Source organism: Theropithecus gelada, chromosome 9 (assembly GCF_003255815.1).
Source record: "Theropithecus gelada isolate Dixy chromosome 9, Tgel_1.0, whole genome shotgun sequence".
Classification (NCBI taxonomy): domain Eukaryota; kingdom Metazoa; phylum Chordata; class Mammalia; order Primates; family Cercopithecidae; genus Theropithecus; species Theropithecus gelada.
In genome coordinates, this window is record NC_037677.1 from 98697282 (window position 1) to 98713720 (window position 16439).

General features: G+C 55.7%; 1 protein-coding gene across 4 annotated transcripts; it reads right to left on the reverse strand.

Moving 5' to 3' along the window:
• Positions 1 to 533: 533 nt before the first annotated feature.
• On the reverse strand, positions 534 to 14824 carry LDB1 (LIM domain binding 1). Of its 4 annotated transcripts, none has more exons than XM_025397450.1 (11): positions 14446 to 14824; positions 5461 to 5563; positions 5283 to 5327; positions 5097 to 5172; positions 4899 to 5001; positions 4559 to 4731; positions 3938 to 4060; positions 3618 to 3701; positions 3402 to 3525; positions 3047 to 3195; positions 534 to 2359 (listed from the first exon to the last, which is right to left on the reverse strand). In XM_025397450.1, exons 1-11 carry the CDS (start codon positions 14468 to 14470, stop codon positions 2129 to 2131), a joined length of 1236 nt encoding a protein of 411 aa, XP_025253235.1. In that variant the 5' UTR covers positions 14471 to 14824; the 3' UTR covers positions 534 to 2128. The 4 variants fall into 4 exon arrangements, with proteins under 4 accessions (XP_025253235.1, XP_025253237.1, XP_025253238.1 ...); XM_025397452.1 differs by having other exon boundaries at positions 1556 to 2359; positions 3053 to 3195; XM_025397453.1 differs by lacking the exon at positions 14446 to 14824 and adding an exon at positions 8427 to 9046 and having other exon boundaries at positions 1556 to 2359.
• Between the last annotated feature and the right edge of the window lie 1615 nt (positions 14825 to 16439).

Sequence of the window (16439 nt, forward strand, 5' to 3'; positions counted from 1 at the left end):
GGGCAACAGAGCAACTCAAAATAAACCAACCAACCAACCAACATTAGCTGGGCTAGTAGGCTGGGGGCTGGGTAGGGGTAGGAGTCTCCAAGGTACTCTAAGTACCTCAAGACCCTCTAACCCAAGCCCCCTCCTAGGCCAAGTCCCCTCTCTCACCCCTCCCTCAACAGCATAATCCAGGGCAGTCTATCCTAGGAATCTGCCCCAGGAGGGCCACCTGTCTGGCTGCCCCATGACAGCTAGGGGTGAGAAGCAACAGTCCTGGGGTGAGAGGTGGAGAGCAGACTGAGAAAGTCAATTCTCCCTCAACTTAGAGGGAGATGGGGCCAGGCTAGGACATATGGGAACAAACTTTAGGGTCTTGGGTGAAGGAGAGGTATAATTCAGGGAAACAACTTCAAAACAGTGAGGAGAAATGTGAAGTGAGAGTGAAGGGATCCAATTCATACAGTCTTAGGAACTGTAAGGATGGGGAAAAGACTGCCTTGGACTGAGTCATTATTAGGCATCAATGACCAACCAGGACACTCTCAAACCAAAAAGTCTCTTTATTGATCGGTACCATACATGACTCAAATGGCCCAAAAAAAAAAAAAAAAAAAAAAAAAAAAAAAAAAAAAAAAAAAAAAAGGCATTACAGTTGGGGTGGGATGTCCACCTTCCTCACCCCTTCCCTCAGCTCCTGACTCAATACCCTTCCAAAAGTGGCAGCTGGAGTGGAGGAAATACGGTGTGGGGGACCCCAGAATCCAGAGGGAAGAGTGGGGAGAGAGGTGGTGCTAGCACTTCCTGGGACTGGCCACAGGAAAAGGCAGCAAAGCCACAGAGCTGGCCCAGCTGCGTGAAACCCTGCTCCTGGCTGCACCCTGGCAGAGCTGAGGATCCCAGCTGCCTCCTCCTCCTCCTCCTCCCTGCTATGAGGAAGGAGTGGCAGGGGACACTGGCAGGTGAAGACCCTCTACTTCACCCAGGGGGACAGAGGCCTGTTTCTCTCTGGTGGGCTTAGAGCTGGGACGTCGTCGGTGGCCCCTTCCCCTCTGTGAAGGACAGAGTAGGATTACGTATGCAGTTGGAGGGGTTGAGGGAGGAAGATTCTGGAGGAAAGTGGCTAAGCCCCTCTCCCATCCCATGCCTGCCCAACTGAAACAAAACCAAAAATACAGCAACAAGGCTGCTCCCTTCTCTCCAGGCTCCCTAAGGGAAGGAGCCTCCCCTCCCCACATCCTAGACAGCTGCTCTTGTGGAGGACTTGTAAGGAATATACACACCATAGGGGTGGGGCTGGAAGAGAGGGAGTCACGAGCACTAGGAGGGCAGGCCAGAGTCCAGATAATGGGGAGACAGAGACAACAGCAAGGGTCTGTCACCAAGATGTGGCCACCAATGTCCCACTACCCCACGGCATGCCTTCCCCAACTGCAGTCACCCCACAGGAAAGTGGGAGATGGCAAAGGGTCTCCTTGGTCTGAAGCTCTCACACCATATAATATGGTATGCATACCTCCCTCCCCCCCTCTCACCCCCACCTAGACCCTAGGCCCCCATCTGCTAAGAGTAGGGAGGTAGCTGGACTTTTAATAGGGGGAAGAGGGGGGGGACATGAGTGATTTTTTTTTTAACTTACATTTTTAATAATATTATTTTTTAAAAAACTTGGAGCTGGGATAAGTGGCAGCTGGAGGAGGAGCCCAGAGCTTTACCCCTCTATTACCAGCTGCCTAGGGGAAGGGGCATTCAACCAAGCCTAAGTCCCTAAGGGCTGTGGGTACAGAGAACCCCAGGCTTGAAAGGGGTAAAGTCAGGGGGATGGGAAACCCAGAATCTGGAGTGAGGATGGAGGCAAATGCCCTGGGGGGTGGTCAGGACATGTCTCAGAGGCCCAGGTTCCAAGTAGGCATCCACATGAGTACCCCCTTCCCCTAAAAGGCTCTGCAAAGGCCAGGCCCAGCCCAGGGCCACTGTGGGGCAAATCTTGGCACCTGCCCCAGCGAGTCCAGTTCCTCCTTGAAGCAGGTGGATGGAGGCTGCCCATTTTAGATGCTCAGTCTCTTCATTCTGTCTTCTGCTTCCTGGGGCTGCGAGAGGTGGGGCAGATAGGCAGAGCACTGGGTGGCCACGGCAGGGCCTTTTACTGGGAGGCCTGTGACGTGGGGTTCTCCGATTTGCTTTCTTGGCTGGACGGAGGCTTGCTGTTCCAGGGGCTGTTGGCGCCCAGTGCAGGGGAGTTGTTAAAGCTGTCCTCGTCGTCAATGCCGTTGGCTGCGTCAAACTGGGTGTTCTCCAGCCGGGTGATGAGCCTCTCGTCCTCGTCCCCGAACTCCCCGCCCATCAGGGTGGGCTCCCCCACCACCATCACATCCTGAGAGTGGCGGAGGTCCCCAAACATAATCGGGGCAAGGGCTCGCCCGGCCCAGGGCGGCAGATACCCCCAGAGCCCCAACACCCACCCTGGAAGCTCAAGAGTCCCCACCCCCTCCTCATACCCGAATTTAAAACCCCAACTCCTGACACCCTCAGCTCCTGGAATCCTTCCCACTGAAGAACACCAGAGCATCAAAGCCTTTAGCCCATATCCATTCCCCTAGCTCCCTAGCCCGTCTCCCCAAAATTTTAGGGGACTCCTCAACTTCTGTCCACATGTAAGAGAAAGGGAGTAGATCAAACACGAGGGAAGGCAGTGTGTGCATGTGCAAGGGCATGTATTCTGGATCTGCAAACACTCCAGTCTGCGGGTCTTTCTATCAGTGTGAGTATGTGCGCTGGATGGTCTGTGAGCCCCAAGCTGCCTGTCCTGAACGTCTGTATGTCCTCATGGCTGTCTCTGTTCCTTTATGCCCCAGCTTCCTACAGCTGAGTCTGTGTGATCACACCCATGCAAGTGCCTGACAAGGACTCTCTCACCAGTAAAAGCAGTTAGCCCATGCTGGCAGAGTACATGAAGAAAACTGTCTTTGCTTCTATGCCTGCTAGTGAGCTCAGGCTTGGACAGGGGTCAGGGGTGAGCAGTGGGGCAGCCCAGAAGAGAGAAGAAAGCCGAGATGCTTACAGGTACCTGGCTGGAGAGGGCGAAGGTGCTAGCTGGGCTCTTCTTCTTGCTGTTGCTGTTGTTGGTGTTACCGCCCCCCGAGCTCATGGTGCTGCCCCCTGACATTTTCCGTTTCCGCCGTTTGCTGGGCTGCTGACGTGTGGGCTCCGCTGTGCCGGGGAAAGGAGACTCAGATGGGAGAGGGCCCCAGGTCCCCTATTCTAAATTGTGGCTCCCAAGGAGCATGAGCCTGCCCTGATCCCAATTTTGTAGACCCAGGAACAAGGAAGGGGCAGGGAAAACTTCAAAAGGAAATAAAGATACAGCTTTGGGGAGCAGTGTGAGATCCTGGTAAGAGCAGGTGCAAGGCACTCACCGGGGGGTGCTACCATGCGCTGCCACTTCTGGAAAAGGCAGGTCTTGAGGCAGTCGCGGGGGCTGAGGCTGTAGGTCTTGTGGCGGGACATGAGCTCTTGCATGGGCTCAAGTATCACACAGAGCTAGGAGTCGACAAGGAGGTGGCTTGTCAGGGGACAGACATGGAGCCGAGACTAAATGGACTGGGGCAGAAACTGGATGGTCAGAGACTCACTCGGAGGTAGTTGAGAGTGGAATTGGACAGCCCACACCGGGTGATGTTTTTGGAGAGCTGATCCAACATCTGGGGGTCTTGGGCCTAGAGTGGGAGAAAAGACAAGCAAGAACACTGACACCTGGGTTGCCTCTGCTCACCTGCCCTATCATCTGAGCATTTTAACACTCCTGAGAGAGGATACTCTCTTATAAAACCTGCTGTTCAGATGAAGAAACCCTAACCCTCTGTCTAAGGCCAGTCAGGAAATGACCGACCTTGTTCCACCCTTCCCCCTGCTTGCCTTCACTCTTGTGTCCTGGGTCCTGCCCACGACTCACATGCATGGCAAGGATGCTGCGGGGGATGAGCTCTCGGTGCTGCCGGATGCTGAAGTGCCACGTCTTTATTCGCATCATGTCGTCAAACATGAACTCCAGGTACAACCGGCCCTCCACACACACCTGGGGACAGGCTTGTCAGACACCTGCCCCCTCCCCACATACCATACCTGAAGGTATGTCTATTACAGTCTCCCATTTGGTTACAACTCTACCATTGCATATACTTTTGTTACCTGCACATTAAATCTGGGTGCACAAATGTCACAATACTCCCCCACCCATATACCTGGCCCTTACACACACAGACACACAAGACACACACACACAGTAGAAAATCTTAACAGATCGTCCTCTCCCCATGTAGCTAGTGATACACCCATCTGCTCTATGCTATGTGAGGGCACACTCTTGTTCACTCGTGTAGCCCTAGGGCCCAGAAAACTATCCCATACAAACATAATACATGCTTGCTGACGGTTGCAACATGCCTATCGGCCCTTCTTATTTTGCCACTTCGCAATATGGCTCCCTGGAGAACAGCTGTGAGTATACACTGGGAGAGAGGACGGGAATCAAACCCAGGTGCCACGGTGTTCCACATCCAGCTGGGTTGCTGACCTGGGTGAACATGGGCTTGCCATGCTGGGTCACCATGCTGCCCTGGTCACAGTCGAGGGACACAAAGTTGCTGTGGAATGCCTCCTTGGGGTGCTTAAGAACATAGTACAGCTCCGTAGCACCCCCCTCAAAGATGCTGCGGAAGTAGCGTGGGATCAGGGTCCGGCCAATGGCTGTAGAGATGGGACAAACTCTTCAGGACAAAGGGACCGCAAAAGGGGCCAGACAGATGCCTCCCCTACCAAGCTAGATATCCCCTGGCACTCCCAGACCCACTTCTAGACTTTAGAACTACACAGGAGGTATACACCCCCATAGCAAGACCCCAGAGGTCACTTACTATATCTCTTTGGTCCATCCTCCAGGCAGAAAGTGATGGTCAACATGGCATCATCCTCAAAGAACTCAGTTGTGAATGCATCCCACCAGAGATTGTCACACTCCTAGGGAGCATGGTGAGGTGTGTTCATGTCATAAGATATCCCATAGGGTGCCCAGATGGCCCTCCTGCTCCCAGTTCCTTTTCCCCTGGCAATACCTCTGTCCAGTTCTGAAGCCGTTTGTTAAGCTCGAATATTCTATAGTCAGTTTGGTTGCCATATGGTGTGTGCCTCCTGGAGGAAGTGAAGGAGGCAGATCAGTAGGAGTGGAGCCTCCCCACCCCACCCCCTACCTGGCCTTCACCCAGTGGAAAGCACCTTCTTGCCCACTGGACTCCACTTACCCAATCCCTGGCTCCAAGTATGTAGGCGGGTACATGGGAGTCGGGCTGTGTAAAGTAAGAGGCTATGAGAATGGGGGTGGAAGACAGGAATTATTGGGGGTGGGGGGCTACTCCCTCCCCTTTCCAGGCAGGATCCCACCTGGAGAAGGGTTAGGAAGTGGCCAAGAGACTCACTTACCCTACATCCCGATCTAGCATGGTGCCGGGATGGAAGGGGGGGAAGGCGTTGCCGTTCGGGGGCTCCTTCGGCGAGTACAGCTTGAATGACTTTGAGGAACAACCTAGAAGAGAAAGAAAGGAGTCATAGCTGGGCTCGGTGGCTCACATCTGTAATCTTAGCACTTTGAAAGGCCAAGGCAAGAAGACTGCTTGAGCACAGGAGGTCGAGGCTGCAGGGACCAGCCAGGGCAACATAGCAAGACCTCGTCTCTAAAACCAATTTTAAAAGTTGGCCGGGTATGGTGGGGCACGCCTGTAGTTCCAGCTACTTGGGAGGCTGAGGCGGGAGGATCACTTGAGCCTGGGAGGTTGACACTGAAGTAAGCAGAGATCATACCACTGCACTCCAGCCTGGACAACAGAGTGAGACCCTGTTCCTAAAAGAAAAAGGAGTCCCCTGACCCCCTCTTGGGAGCTCTCCGATAAGCCTGCTAGACTGTGTGGATAGGGATGGTCTTATGGAGCTCCCTGGCCTGCTTACAAGAGAGTGGTGGAGTAGGGGAGGGGGCTACTCTAGGGAGCACCTGTCTCTCCTTCTAATTCTGGCTCCAATCTTATTTCATTAAGAAACAGAGTATTCCACCCTAATCCCAGCGCATACCCAAGATCCCATTTCTTCATTTGGCTGAGTCCTAGATGACAGAAGAGGAATTGAAGCTGGGAAGAATTATCACAGAACAAATAAATATCCAATCATTAGAATCTAATTTTGATAAACTCCCTTCTAATCTACAGAGTTTCATTCAATCATCACAACAACCTTATGAGGTAGCAAGGCTGACCATAACATTCCCATTTTACAGACGAGGCAACTGAGGGCTCAAAGGAACTTGCCAAGATCATAAAGCTAGTAACTCTCAAAGCTAGGACTTAAGCTTGGATCTTCTGATTTCCACATCCTATACTTTCTACCATCGGACCCCTCTATTGCCCTCTAGAGACCAAAGTGGGGGAGGAAAAGGGGGGATTTTCGAACTCTGCCCCTCCTCCACCCTCAGGGTCTCAGGAGGGCAAGGGATAGAAAGATAAATGGGGGTGGGTGCCTGTTGGGTGCGGCCTACCAGATAACCAGTTGGGCCTTCTGCCTCCCCACTAACGGCCACTCCCTTATCAGCCCAGCCCCCACCCCTGCCCCCACCAAGGGTAGAGAGTATTGTCTCCAAACCAGAAACCCAAAGCCTCAACCCATTTTCTCTTCTGAGACTTGGGAGTGGGGGAGGTGGCAGATAAGCCTGCTTTGGATCCCACTCTACCTACAATTGAGAAGTAGGTGGTTTGGGAAGGAGCCTATGTTCCTCAGTCTAGGGGCACGTGGTCACTAGACAGGGGTCCTGCTAGTGTGTATCCGTGATGTGCACATGTCCTCTCTCTCACTTCACCTAACAGCAGTTCCTGGAGTACTGTTTTCTGACTGGAAGAAGTGTTAAATTCATAGTTGGGTATGAGCCAGGTACCCCTACAACTTTGTTTCCCCTTCTCACCAGATAGGAGGGGAAAATGAGGCACAGTCCCAAAAGTCATCTGACTCCAATCACATTTGCTTCCTTGGGTCCCTAAAACTTGACTGCATTTGGAAGGGTAGCTAGATTGGCTGTATCTATATCTCCTCCCCAACTTAGATGCAAAACCTATTTTGTTCCTTGGGGGGAAGAGACAAAAGAAGACCCTGTGCCAACATGTGTCATTTTATTCTCTCCCCAGGGCCCCATCCTCACGATGCAGGCAAAAGGAGGGTCCCAGACTGCACAGTCTCTGAGGGTGCCAAGAGTCAAAGCCTGTGTGTGCCTGCACACACGTGTGCCTCATCCTGCCTAGCAGGCTTCCACCCTCAGCTCGCCCTAACATGCCTATCAAGGGCTGGAACCCAGCAGCCCCAGGCAGATTCAGATGCCCGCAACAGGCCCTCACCCCATGCACGAGCTCCACATCCATATGCTCCAAGAACAGCACACACAGCCTTCACATGCCAGTCTGGACTGAGCCTGTGTCTCCAGAAAGACAGTCCCCACTCAGTCACTAAGTCTCCCCACTACACAGACAGGCAGACTAAGGCCACACAAGAAGCCCAAGCTCACACGGCCCACCAGAGACCAGGCCTGGGCAATAAACCCAAGAGTAGATTCTCAGACCTGGCCCTCATCCCCCAATTAGGCCATCCTTTCTCCCATAACTTAACCACCCCTGCCTCCTCAGTTTAGGGGCCACTTGAAATGTGTCAGCTCAAGAACCTGAAGAGAAAGGAGGCAGGATGCCTGGGTTTCTCTCCAATTTTGTAAAAAAAACTCTCAGAGCCTCCATTTCTCTCTCTAGAAAATGAACAGGTGTTGTTTGGGCCTGGGTAAATAGCTCTGAGGAGCTAAAGCCCAAAGCTCTGGGCCTCTATTTACACCTCCAGCGAATGGACACAAACTCAGCATCTCTCCAGAGCCATTCAACTCCCAGTAGCTCCAGCACAAGGGCTTGGGAGTGAGTAGAGAAGGGGAGGGACATCACCCAGACCATCTGTCCCTGTTGCTGCCTGTCCCCAGCAGCAGGAGTAGAGGGAGCAAGGTGGGGGGACGGGGGTGGGTGGGTGGGGAGATGTGTCATCCAGCCCTGTAATCAGCCATGGCCCCCCTCCCACCTCTAGCAATCTGGAAGCCTTTAGGAAGGGGGAGAGAAGAGCCCAGAACTAGTAAAGTTTTCTCAGGGTGGAAGCTGCATCCCGGGGCTGAGGGGGGCACCTCCAGCTGGGCATTGCCATGGTAACCAGGCTGCCCAGAGGGCAGGCCCCCTCCCTTTAGGGGCTGGCCACAGGTCAGCAGGCCTGAGCGCCCCTCCGGCTCTGAGCTGGGGCACCTCTCCCCTAGCCCGCAGACCAGGCCTGGGCCGGGCTGAGGGCCTTCCGCCCACCCCCCAACAGGCTTGCAGGGTGCTCAGACTTACCTGGGAGAACTGAGGGGGCCAGGAGAGGTGCGGGGAGCGACTGCAAGCCCAGAGGAGTCCTGGCAGGGGTGAGGGCTGAGGAGGGGACAACTTCAGCAGCTCATGTCCCGAGTGGGACAGGCAGGCCCGGCTGGGAGCTCCACTCCGCCGGCCGCACAAAGACTCACACGCACAGCCTCGGCCCGCCCCGCGGCGGCCGCAGCCCCGGGGGAAAGTTACAATGGCCACTGGGCCGGGCGCCGGGGGCCAGGGGGCCGGCCTGGGGGGCGGGGGACCGCGGGGAGTCCGGAGCCTTCTTTGTTTGCAAGGTTTCCCTCAACAATGGCTGCTCCGCTCTTTCCTCTCTCCTCCTCCTCCTCCTCAGCTCTCCCCGCCGCCGCCTCTCGCTGCCTCTGCCTCCGAGCAGCCCGCCCGCCCTCCCCCGGCCCCCGGGCCCCTCTGCTGGGAGCACCAGGAGAGGCAGGGTCCGGCACTCACACTCACTCACAGTCGCACACTCAGACACACACGCAGCGCCCGCCGGCTGCCTGCCTTTCTCCCTTTCTCTCCCTGCCTCCCTCCCTCCCCGCTCGCTCTCTCCGAGCCTCTCTCAGAATGAGGCCCCAGGGCGGGCGGAGGGTGGAGCTGCCCCCACCGGCCCCGCCCCCTCCCTGAGAGGAAAGAGGAAGAGCAAGGGAGGGAGGGAGGCTGGGACGGAGGGACTGCTGAGAAAAACAAAAGAGAGACAGAGACTGGGAGAGACAGGGGACGGATCAGATTGGGCCAGGAGAGACCTGGATGGAGGAGAAGCCTGTGGGGGCCAGGAACGAAACGCAGCCCGCCTTCCCTGAGCCCTAGGCGAGGTGATCAGGAGTGAGCAGGAGGGCCAAAGCCACTGGCAGAGATGGAGAAGGGCGGGCTCCTCTCTGCAGACTCCAAGATCTTCAAAGCACCTCCCAAACCTCCCCCAAATCCTTCTCGCCCCTGTGATCACTCAGGTTGAAGGCAGGCCTGGGATGCCACCCTGGGCTCCCCTGGTGAAATCCGGGAGAAGCTGGGGGGAGAGGCTCCAGGGGGTTATTTTTGACAGACACACATTCTGACATCAGCCTGTAAACACTGATTGGAGGGAGGCGGACACTCCAGGCTTCCCTGCCCCCAACCCAGCTAAGTTCCAAGCCTTGACTTAGATCCCCCTTAACAGGAAGCCCCCTTCCCCACCACCACTGAAGACAAGTGGGTGCCAGGGAAATAAGCATTGTCAGAGCTAGGGAAAGCCAACTTGGCCATCCAAGGGTCCCCAGAAGGAGCCTAGTGTGCTGCTGAATCCTCCCCACCACCCCAGGAAAAAAAAAAAAAAGGTGTGGTTAGTGGATAGGGCCTGTTCTCCCATCCAGCAGGGGCATCCCGAGGGAGCAGGTATTTCTATTTTTTTTCCTAAGGTAATTTTGTTGTAGCAGGAGGGGGTATTTCTAAAACTTGGGTAGTGGTCCAGACCTTACTCTTGGACCGATAGGAAAAGGAAAACACATAGTGTACACACACACACACACACACACACACACACACACGGGAAGGGGGAGCGCAAACCTTCTATTTCCTTCTTTGCAATTTGAGTGTCTGTTTCTCTACTCCCTTCCCCCTACCCTCAACTATATTCACACGTAACTCCAAGGACAGGATATCTCATGACATATTCACTAGTTAACTGTGCAATAATATTGCACCTGGCTCTGTGAACATCTTCCACATAAATAACACATCTCACTTTCACATAAATCAGTATCTGATACACATTTCAACCTGTGATATATCTTTTTTCCAAGACGGAATCTCACTCTGTTGCTTAGGCTAGAGTGCAGTGGCGTGATCTTGGCTCAATGCAACCTCCACCTCCTGGGTTCAAGCAATTCTCTTGCCTCAGCCTCCTGAGTAGCTGAGCTTATAGGTGCATGCCACCACACCCAGCTAATTTTTGTATTTTTAGTAGAGACAGGGTTTCGCTATGTTGGCCAGGCTGGTCTCGAACGCCTGACCTCAGGTGATCCACCCACCTTGGCCTCCCGAAGCGCTAGTATTACAGACATGAGCCACCGCACCTGGCCATCAATGTATGATATATCTCAAATCCTAAATATACCCAAATCCTGGATACACACACACACACACACACACACACACACACAGTCTAAGCCATACACACTGGGACCTACGACACGCATCCTGACCTCAATACACACACCAAAACTGTGTCATAACCCCTAAACCTGTGACAGCCTATTACATACACACCCTGATCATTTATTATGCAAGGACTTAACCTATATAAATCACCCTCTCTGAAACCTGCATACCATTCCTCATCACAGCCTGGCCATAGAAGAAACCCCAGCTTTTATAAACATACTGAAATCTATAACATTCAGCCAGACCCTGCAACATACAGCCTATCACCAGGACTTAAGACATTCCCACTGACTCCCAAATTTACAGCTTACCTCTGGGGTAGTCCCAGTTCTCCCCCACTGCCTTTAAACTTTCCAAAGTGCATTCACAGGCAGTACCTCAAGAGATCCTCATAGCACATAGGGCCAAATATCCTAACAGTGAGATCCTAACAGAACCCACTGAGACAGGATGACCAGGGTGGGTTGGACCCTGCACTTCTTTTTTTTTTTTTTTTTTTTTTTTGAGACGGAGTCTCGCTCTGTCACCCAGGCTGGAGTGCAGTGGCCGGATCTCGGCTCACTGCAAGCTCCGCCTCCCGGGTTTACGCCATTCTCCGGCCTCAGCCTCCCGAGTAGCTGGGACTACAGGCGCCCGCCACCTCGCCCGGCTAGTTTTTTTGTATTTAATAGAGACGGGGTTTCACCGTGTTAGCCAGGATGGTCTCGATCTCCTGACCTCGTGATCCGCCCGTCTCGGCCTCCCAAAGTGCTGGGATTACAGGCTTGAGCCACCGCGCCCGGCCGGACCCTGCACTTCTAAATCCACCAGATATAAGCCAATTCCTACTGCAGCCATTCCTACTCCCTTCCCCCGCCAGGCCTCAAATCACTATCCATATGGGGAGGGGGAATGCGCTCTGGCTTTTGCCTCCAGCCCAGAGCTCAGAACCCCGACCCAGCCTGTCTCCTCAGACAGGAGGGACTACAAGGGCCCTCCAGTCTTGCTGTAGGGTGGAGGGGCCCTTAAATGCCAAGATGTATCAAGACTGGCAAACCATTCAAAACAGGCCTTCTAGTTCTCCTTCTCCAGGAAGTCTGCTCCTTTCTCTGCTCTGACCCAATCCACCTAGTTGCACAGGGCCAGAACAGGTCCAGCTAAAAAGAGCAAGTCTGAGTTAGAAGGCCTTAGCATTGGTGGTGTGAGGTGGAGGGAGCAGCAAAGAATGACAAAGATGATGATGAGAAGTACTCCTCCTGGAGGTGGTGACTCAAAGGACAGTAGCCAGCACCAGCCCACAGGATGAGGTACCAGCACTGCCCCCTGCTCGGGCCCCTGGGGCTCCCTGACCCAGGCCTCCAGTGTGCCTGCCCCCCTTCCTTTGTCTGTGCCCGGCCTCCCGTTGGCCTGGCGCTCTGCCATCCTCCTCTCCTGGCTCCCAGCCGCCACCACTGCTGCCTCCTCCCCTCCCCCTACTCCTCCCTGCCTTAACCCTTCTGAGCCACATGCTGCCCCAGACAGGCCCTGGCCCCCTCAGCATATTGCTCAGGGTGATGCCCTTTAGCAGAGGCTCTCCCTGCTCCCAGCCATTCCAGCCCCAGAAGCTGGTCCTCACCCCAGAAGCACTATGGGAGCTGGGCGTGTGTATGTGTGTATCTTGTGGTGTTTCTGCATGTGCATGTGTGTGGGTCTGTGTGCGCTCTGGCTTCCCTCAGTCACATGTGTGGGGCATGTGCTGTCTCTGCCGGGCTGGGGGAGGAGGAGGAGCCCGGAGACAGCAGAGCACAAAGGAGAGACTCAGACAGGCAGGCAGGCAGGCAGGCAGGCAGGCGGCAGGCGGCCTGCCAGGGCGCCTCAGCCCTCACCCCAGGGCTGCTCAAGGTGGGGGAAGTCTTCAGGCCTGGACTGCTACATGCTGCCATGCTGCCCTCGTGTTCAAGCCTGTGCTCCCCCATCCAAGCAAGTCGCAAGTCAGGTCCCCTCTCTAACCCCAACTGCTACTATTCCCCACTTCCAGTCTACTCTGAAGCCCTCCCCATGTGGTTCTCCTTAAAGTTTAACCTCCATCCATCCTCTGTGGCATCAATCTACAAGACTTCTTCACGATCTGGAAAAAGACTCCCCACTCTTCCCTGTCTTTTGCCCCCTCTCCCTCAGTCAGACCACCAGACACAAAAGGAACATGCCTTCTGGGGCACTGACTGAAGTTGTCTTTCCACCCACCCACAAACCCCTGGGCTTGGGCCCTCTTCCTGTTCCCATTCTGCTCCCAGAGACTAAGAAGAAGAGATTTTCTCTCTCCTACCTCTGGACCCAGGCACCCTGCCCCAACTTCAGGGCCAACCTCCCATCCACCTCCAGCCTGACAACCCCTCCATACATACATACTAGCTTATCCGTTATTTGTAGGAACTAAGAATCACAATTTAAGACTCATCCCTCTAGCTTGTTCAGATCCTTAGTTTAACTGCTCTGCTCATGTGCCATGATGGAGGGTCAGGGCCCTGGGGTGGGCTAAGAACATGATGGATCTGAACGGGGTACCCAGCATGGGGCAATTATAAAGGAGAAAATCCACACATAAACATGTACACCAAGCTGGTAGGAGAAGAGACGATGGGGCCAGGCAGGATTCCAGCTTGGCAAGCTCTTCCCTCTCTTCTCCCCAACCCTCTGCAGCAGGAGCCAGTGGTTCCCATACTCGGATATTCTAGGATTCTCAGGTTCTCTTATTCCTCCTTCTGGGACCCATGCCCCTTAAATATCAGCCTCAGCAGGCACCTGAAGTGTTTGCCCAGCCCAGCTTGGCCTGGGTCACATGATTTTCAAGGAAGCTTCCGCGCTGGTAGCTTCCCGTGAGGATCTGTGGGGGAGTGAGGGGTGTCCAGTTGTGAAGCCAAAGGGGGCTACATTCAAGGACACTGACTTCCAGGAGAAAGCTGACTCCAGTCTGGGGCAGGAGGGCCAATTCCAGGACCCAGAGTCCCTGGGATGGAGACAGTGTGCCCGTGAGGCCCTCTGTAGACTACCTCTCCAGTCGCATGGCTTCTCTCTTTCCTCCTGGCAGTGAGGTAGATGCCCCCCCGCCACGCCTCTACCAGCCCCTCAGGAAAAAAACTCAGACCTAGGCTATCCCTGGCAAGAGCTGATACGTTTTGGGGAGGCAGGGATCTGAGCCTGGGTCCTCTCTCAAGTTTTCGGTTTTGGGTCAAGTATTGCTCCCCCAGCTTACCTCTCCACAAATCACTCTATTTTCTAGCCTGCCCTCCCACTAGGGCGGAGATGCGATACCCAAGGGTCCAATTATCTGGCATCTCTTAGGAGTACCATCGGTGCCTCAGGAGGGTCAACCTTCCCTGGCAGCAGGCAGGAAAAGTTGAAGGGGGGGCAAGATGGGCCCCATTCAATACCTCCCTGCAAACACGGTACTCAGAAACAGCATGGGGGGGATGTCACAGGATAGGTAATAGGCAATGGGCAGCAGGGAAGGGGGGGCAGCCCAAACCAGCCAATCACAACTCTATGGTGACCTAAGGGGGGGGTCAAAAGTCCAGAGTCACTTCTGATTGGCTAACAACCTGGAATTCTGAGAATTTCAGCCCCCCCCCAATCCTCTCTCCAATTAGCCTACCCCCCAAAAAAACATACACATAAGCCACCCCCAACGTCTCCTCCCCGTGTTTCTGGACTGCTGCGCATTTACACGGTTGGGGAAAACCCTCCCCGCTGGCCTGAGGCCCCGCGTAGCCCTTCCAGCTCCTGGCCTCCCCCATGCATCCACAACCCCCCAGACAACTTCTCGACAAACACGGGGTGAGGGGTCCGCGGGGACGGTTGGGCAGGAAGAGGCCGAGTGGCCGCGCGCCCCACTCACCAGGACAGGCACAGCCCACTGACATCTTCACATCGCCCGCCGCTGGGGGCCCAGCCGAGTCACGGTGCCCGCCCCTCGCGGGGACAGGCCGGGCATGAGCCGCCGCCGCCGCCCGCGGCCCCCGCTGCGCTCGCCGCCGGCCGGCCCGGCCTCGGCCCAGTACGGGCGGCCGCTGGCTGCGGCGAGGGGCCTGTCAGACGCGGAGCAGACAGGAAGGAAGCCAGGCAGGAAGGCGAGCGGCCTCTGCGTGTGTGCGCGCGGGTGTGAGTCCGCGGAGTGTGTGTCCGTGTGTGCGCGTGTGCGTGTGCGTGTCTGTGCGCTCCCGCCGCCGTCGCCGAGCGCCCCCCTCTCCGCCCTCGCGCTCGCGCTCCCTCGCGCCGGCGCCGGCTCCCCAGCCCAAGCCGGGCAGGGCTGGGCTTTATTAATATGCTAATTGTCCTGCTAGTGGGAGGGGAGAGCCGTGTCAAAGTGACCCAGGAGAGCGCGCAGCAAGCGACGACGTGCGTGCGCCGCGCGGCGGGCGGGCGGCGAGGGGCTGGGAGCGCCCGGGGAACGGCATGCATGTGACGCAGCTTTTAAAAAAGGAGACGGAGGCAGAGACCCCAGAGAGGGAGGGCGAAGGGGAGGGCGAAGGGGAGGGCTTGGAGGCGCAGCCGCGCGCTCGGTGTCCGTCCTCCGGGTGCCGCCGGGTGGGGATCCTGGCTGAGCCGGAGCGGGAGCCGCGGCTGGGGGAGGCGGAGCCGGGGTGGGCAGTGTGGTGTAGCTCTCTCCACCCCGGACTGCGCTCCGGGAGGGATAAGGGACTGCAGACCCCCTGCCCGTGCTCCCTGCTGAGATGCCAGCCTTCTTCTGGAGACCCCTTGTTTCGCGTCCCTACCCTAAGCTGGGTGGGTAAAGAAGCATTCTCTTAATTCTTGTAGCAACCCCTCAACTCACCCCCTCCCTAAATTAACCACTCCTTTGACTGCGAAACCAGTTGGGACTAGAACTACAAGGGTTAATTAAGTGGGGTCCCCGCCCTCCTTCGCCTAAGGGCTTGGGATCTGCGTTTTGCTGGGGGGAGGGGGCTGCGGAATGACCACCAGATTGGATTACGGAGGGGCAATACAAGGCCATCCTTCCTCCTTGCAGACTGACGCATTAGTCAAGACACTCTCCTCCCTTCCCCCCTTTCTCCAGCCTTGGCGCCGTCACCTCCGTACCAACCCCCCAACCCCACCGCCTCCGATCCCCCTGCCTGGAAGCTGCTCTCCTTTGAGGGCTTCGGAGATGAGAACAGGAAACAGGCCCCTCCAGTGCCCCCTAACCCAGAGAGGCAGAGGCTGTGGGCTGTGGGGGATTGGATGGGAGATGATATGGATGGTCAATGTAAGGAACACTCCTTCCCCTGGGAGGAGCCTCCCAACCTTCAGTCACACTTCAAGGACTCCCCAACCCAGCCCTAGGAGGGGAGGGGCTCCATCTCCATCCCTTCCCAAAAGCTCAGCTTTAGCTGCCTCATAAACAGGAAATACCTATTAGCCAGGAGGAGGGAAGGGAGGGGAGCCGCCTGGAGTAGAGAGTTGACCCCCTCCCTTCTGGGGTCCCCGGCTGCTAGCTCTTCTTTCTTAAGCTTCAGGATGGGCTCCAGGGATAGACGATGGAGACTTGGACTAGTGTCTTCTCCCTGGGGCATCTTGCCCAGACTGGGTAGGGGGTTCTCCTCTTTGTTACTTAGAGGGGTATTGGTTGAGAAGGCTGTTTGGTTCCCTCACTCTGGCTCAGAGTCTGCACAGCTGGCTTGACTGGCTGGAGGAGGGTTACAAATGCGGAGGCTTAAGTGTTTATGAGACCTCTTCTCTCCACCTTAGGTTTTTGCTGAGGGAGCATGAAATGATGGAAGGGTGCAGAGTTCGGGGATTGAAAAGAAGGCCTGCCTAGGAATGGAGACCCTCCCCACCATGTGTTTAGAATGGGGCATAGGGGAGCTCTACATTGTGGAGTCTCCCACCCCC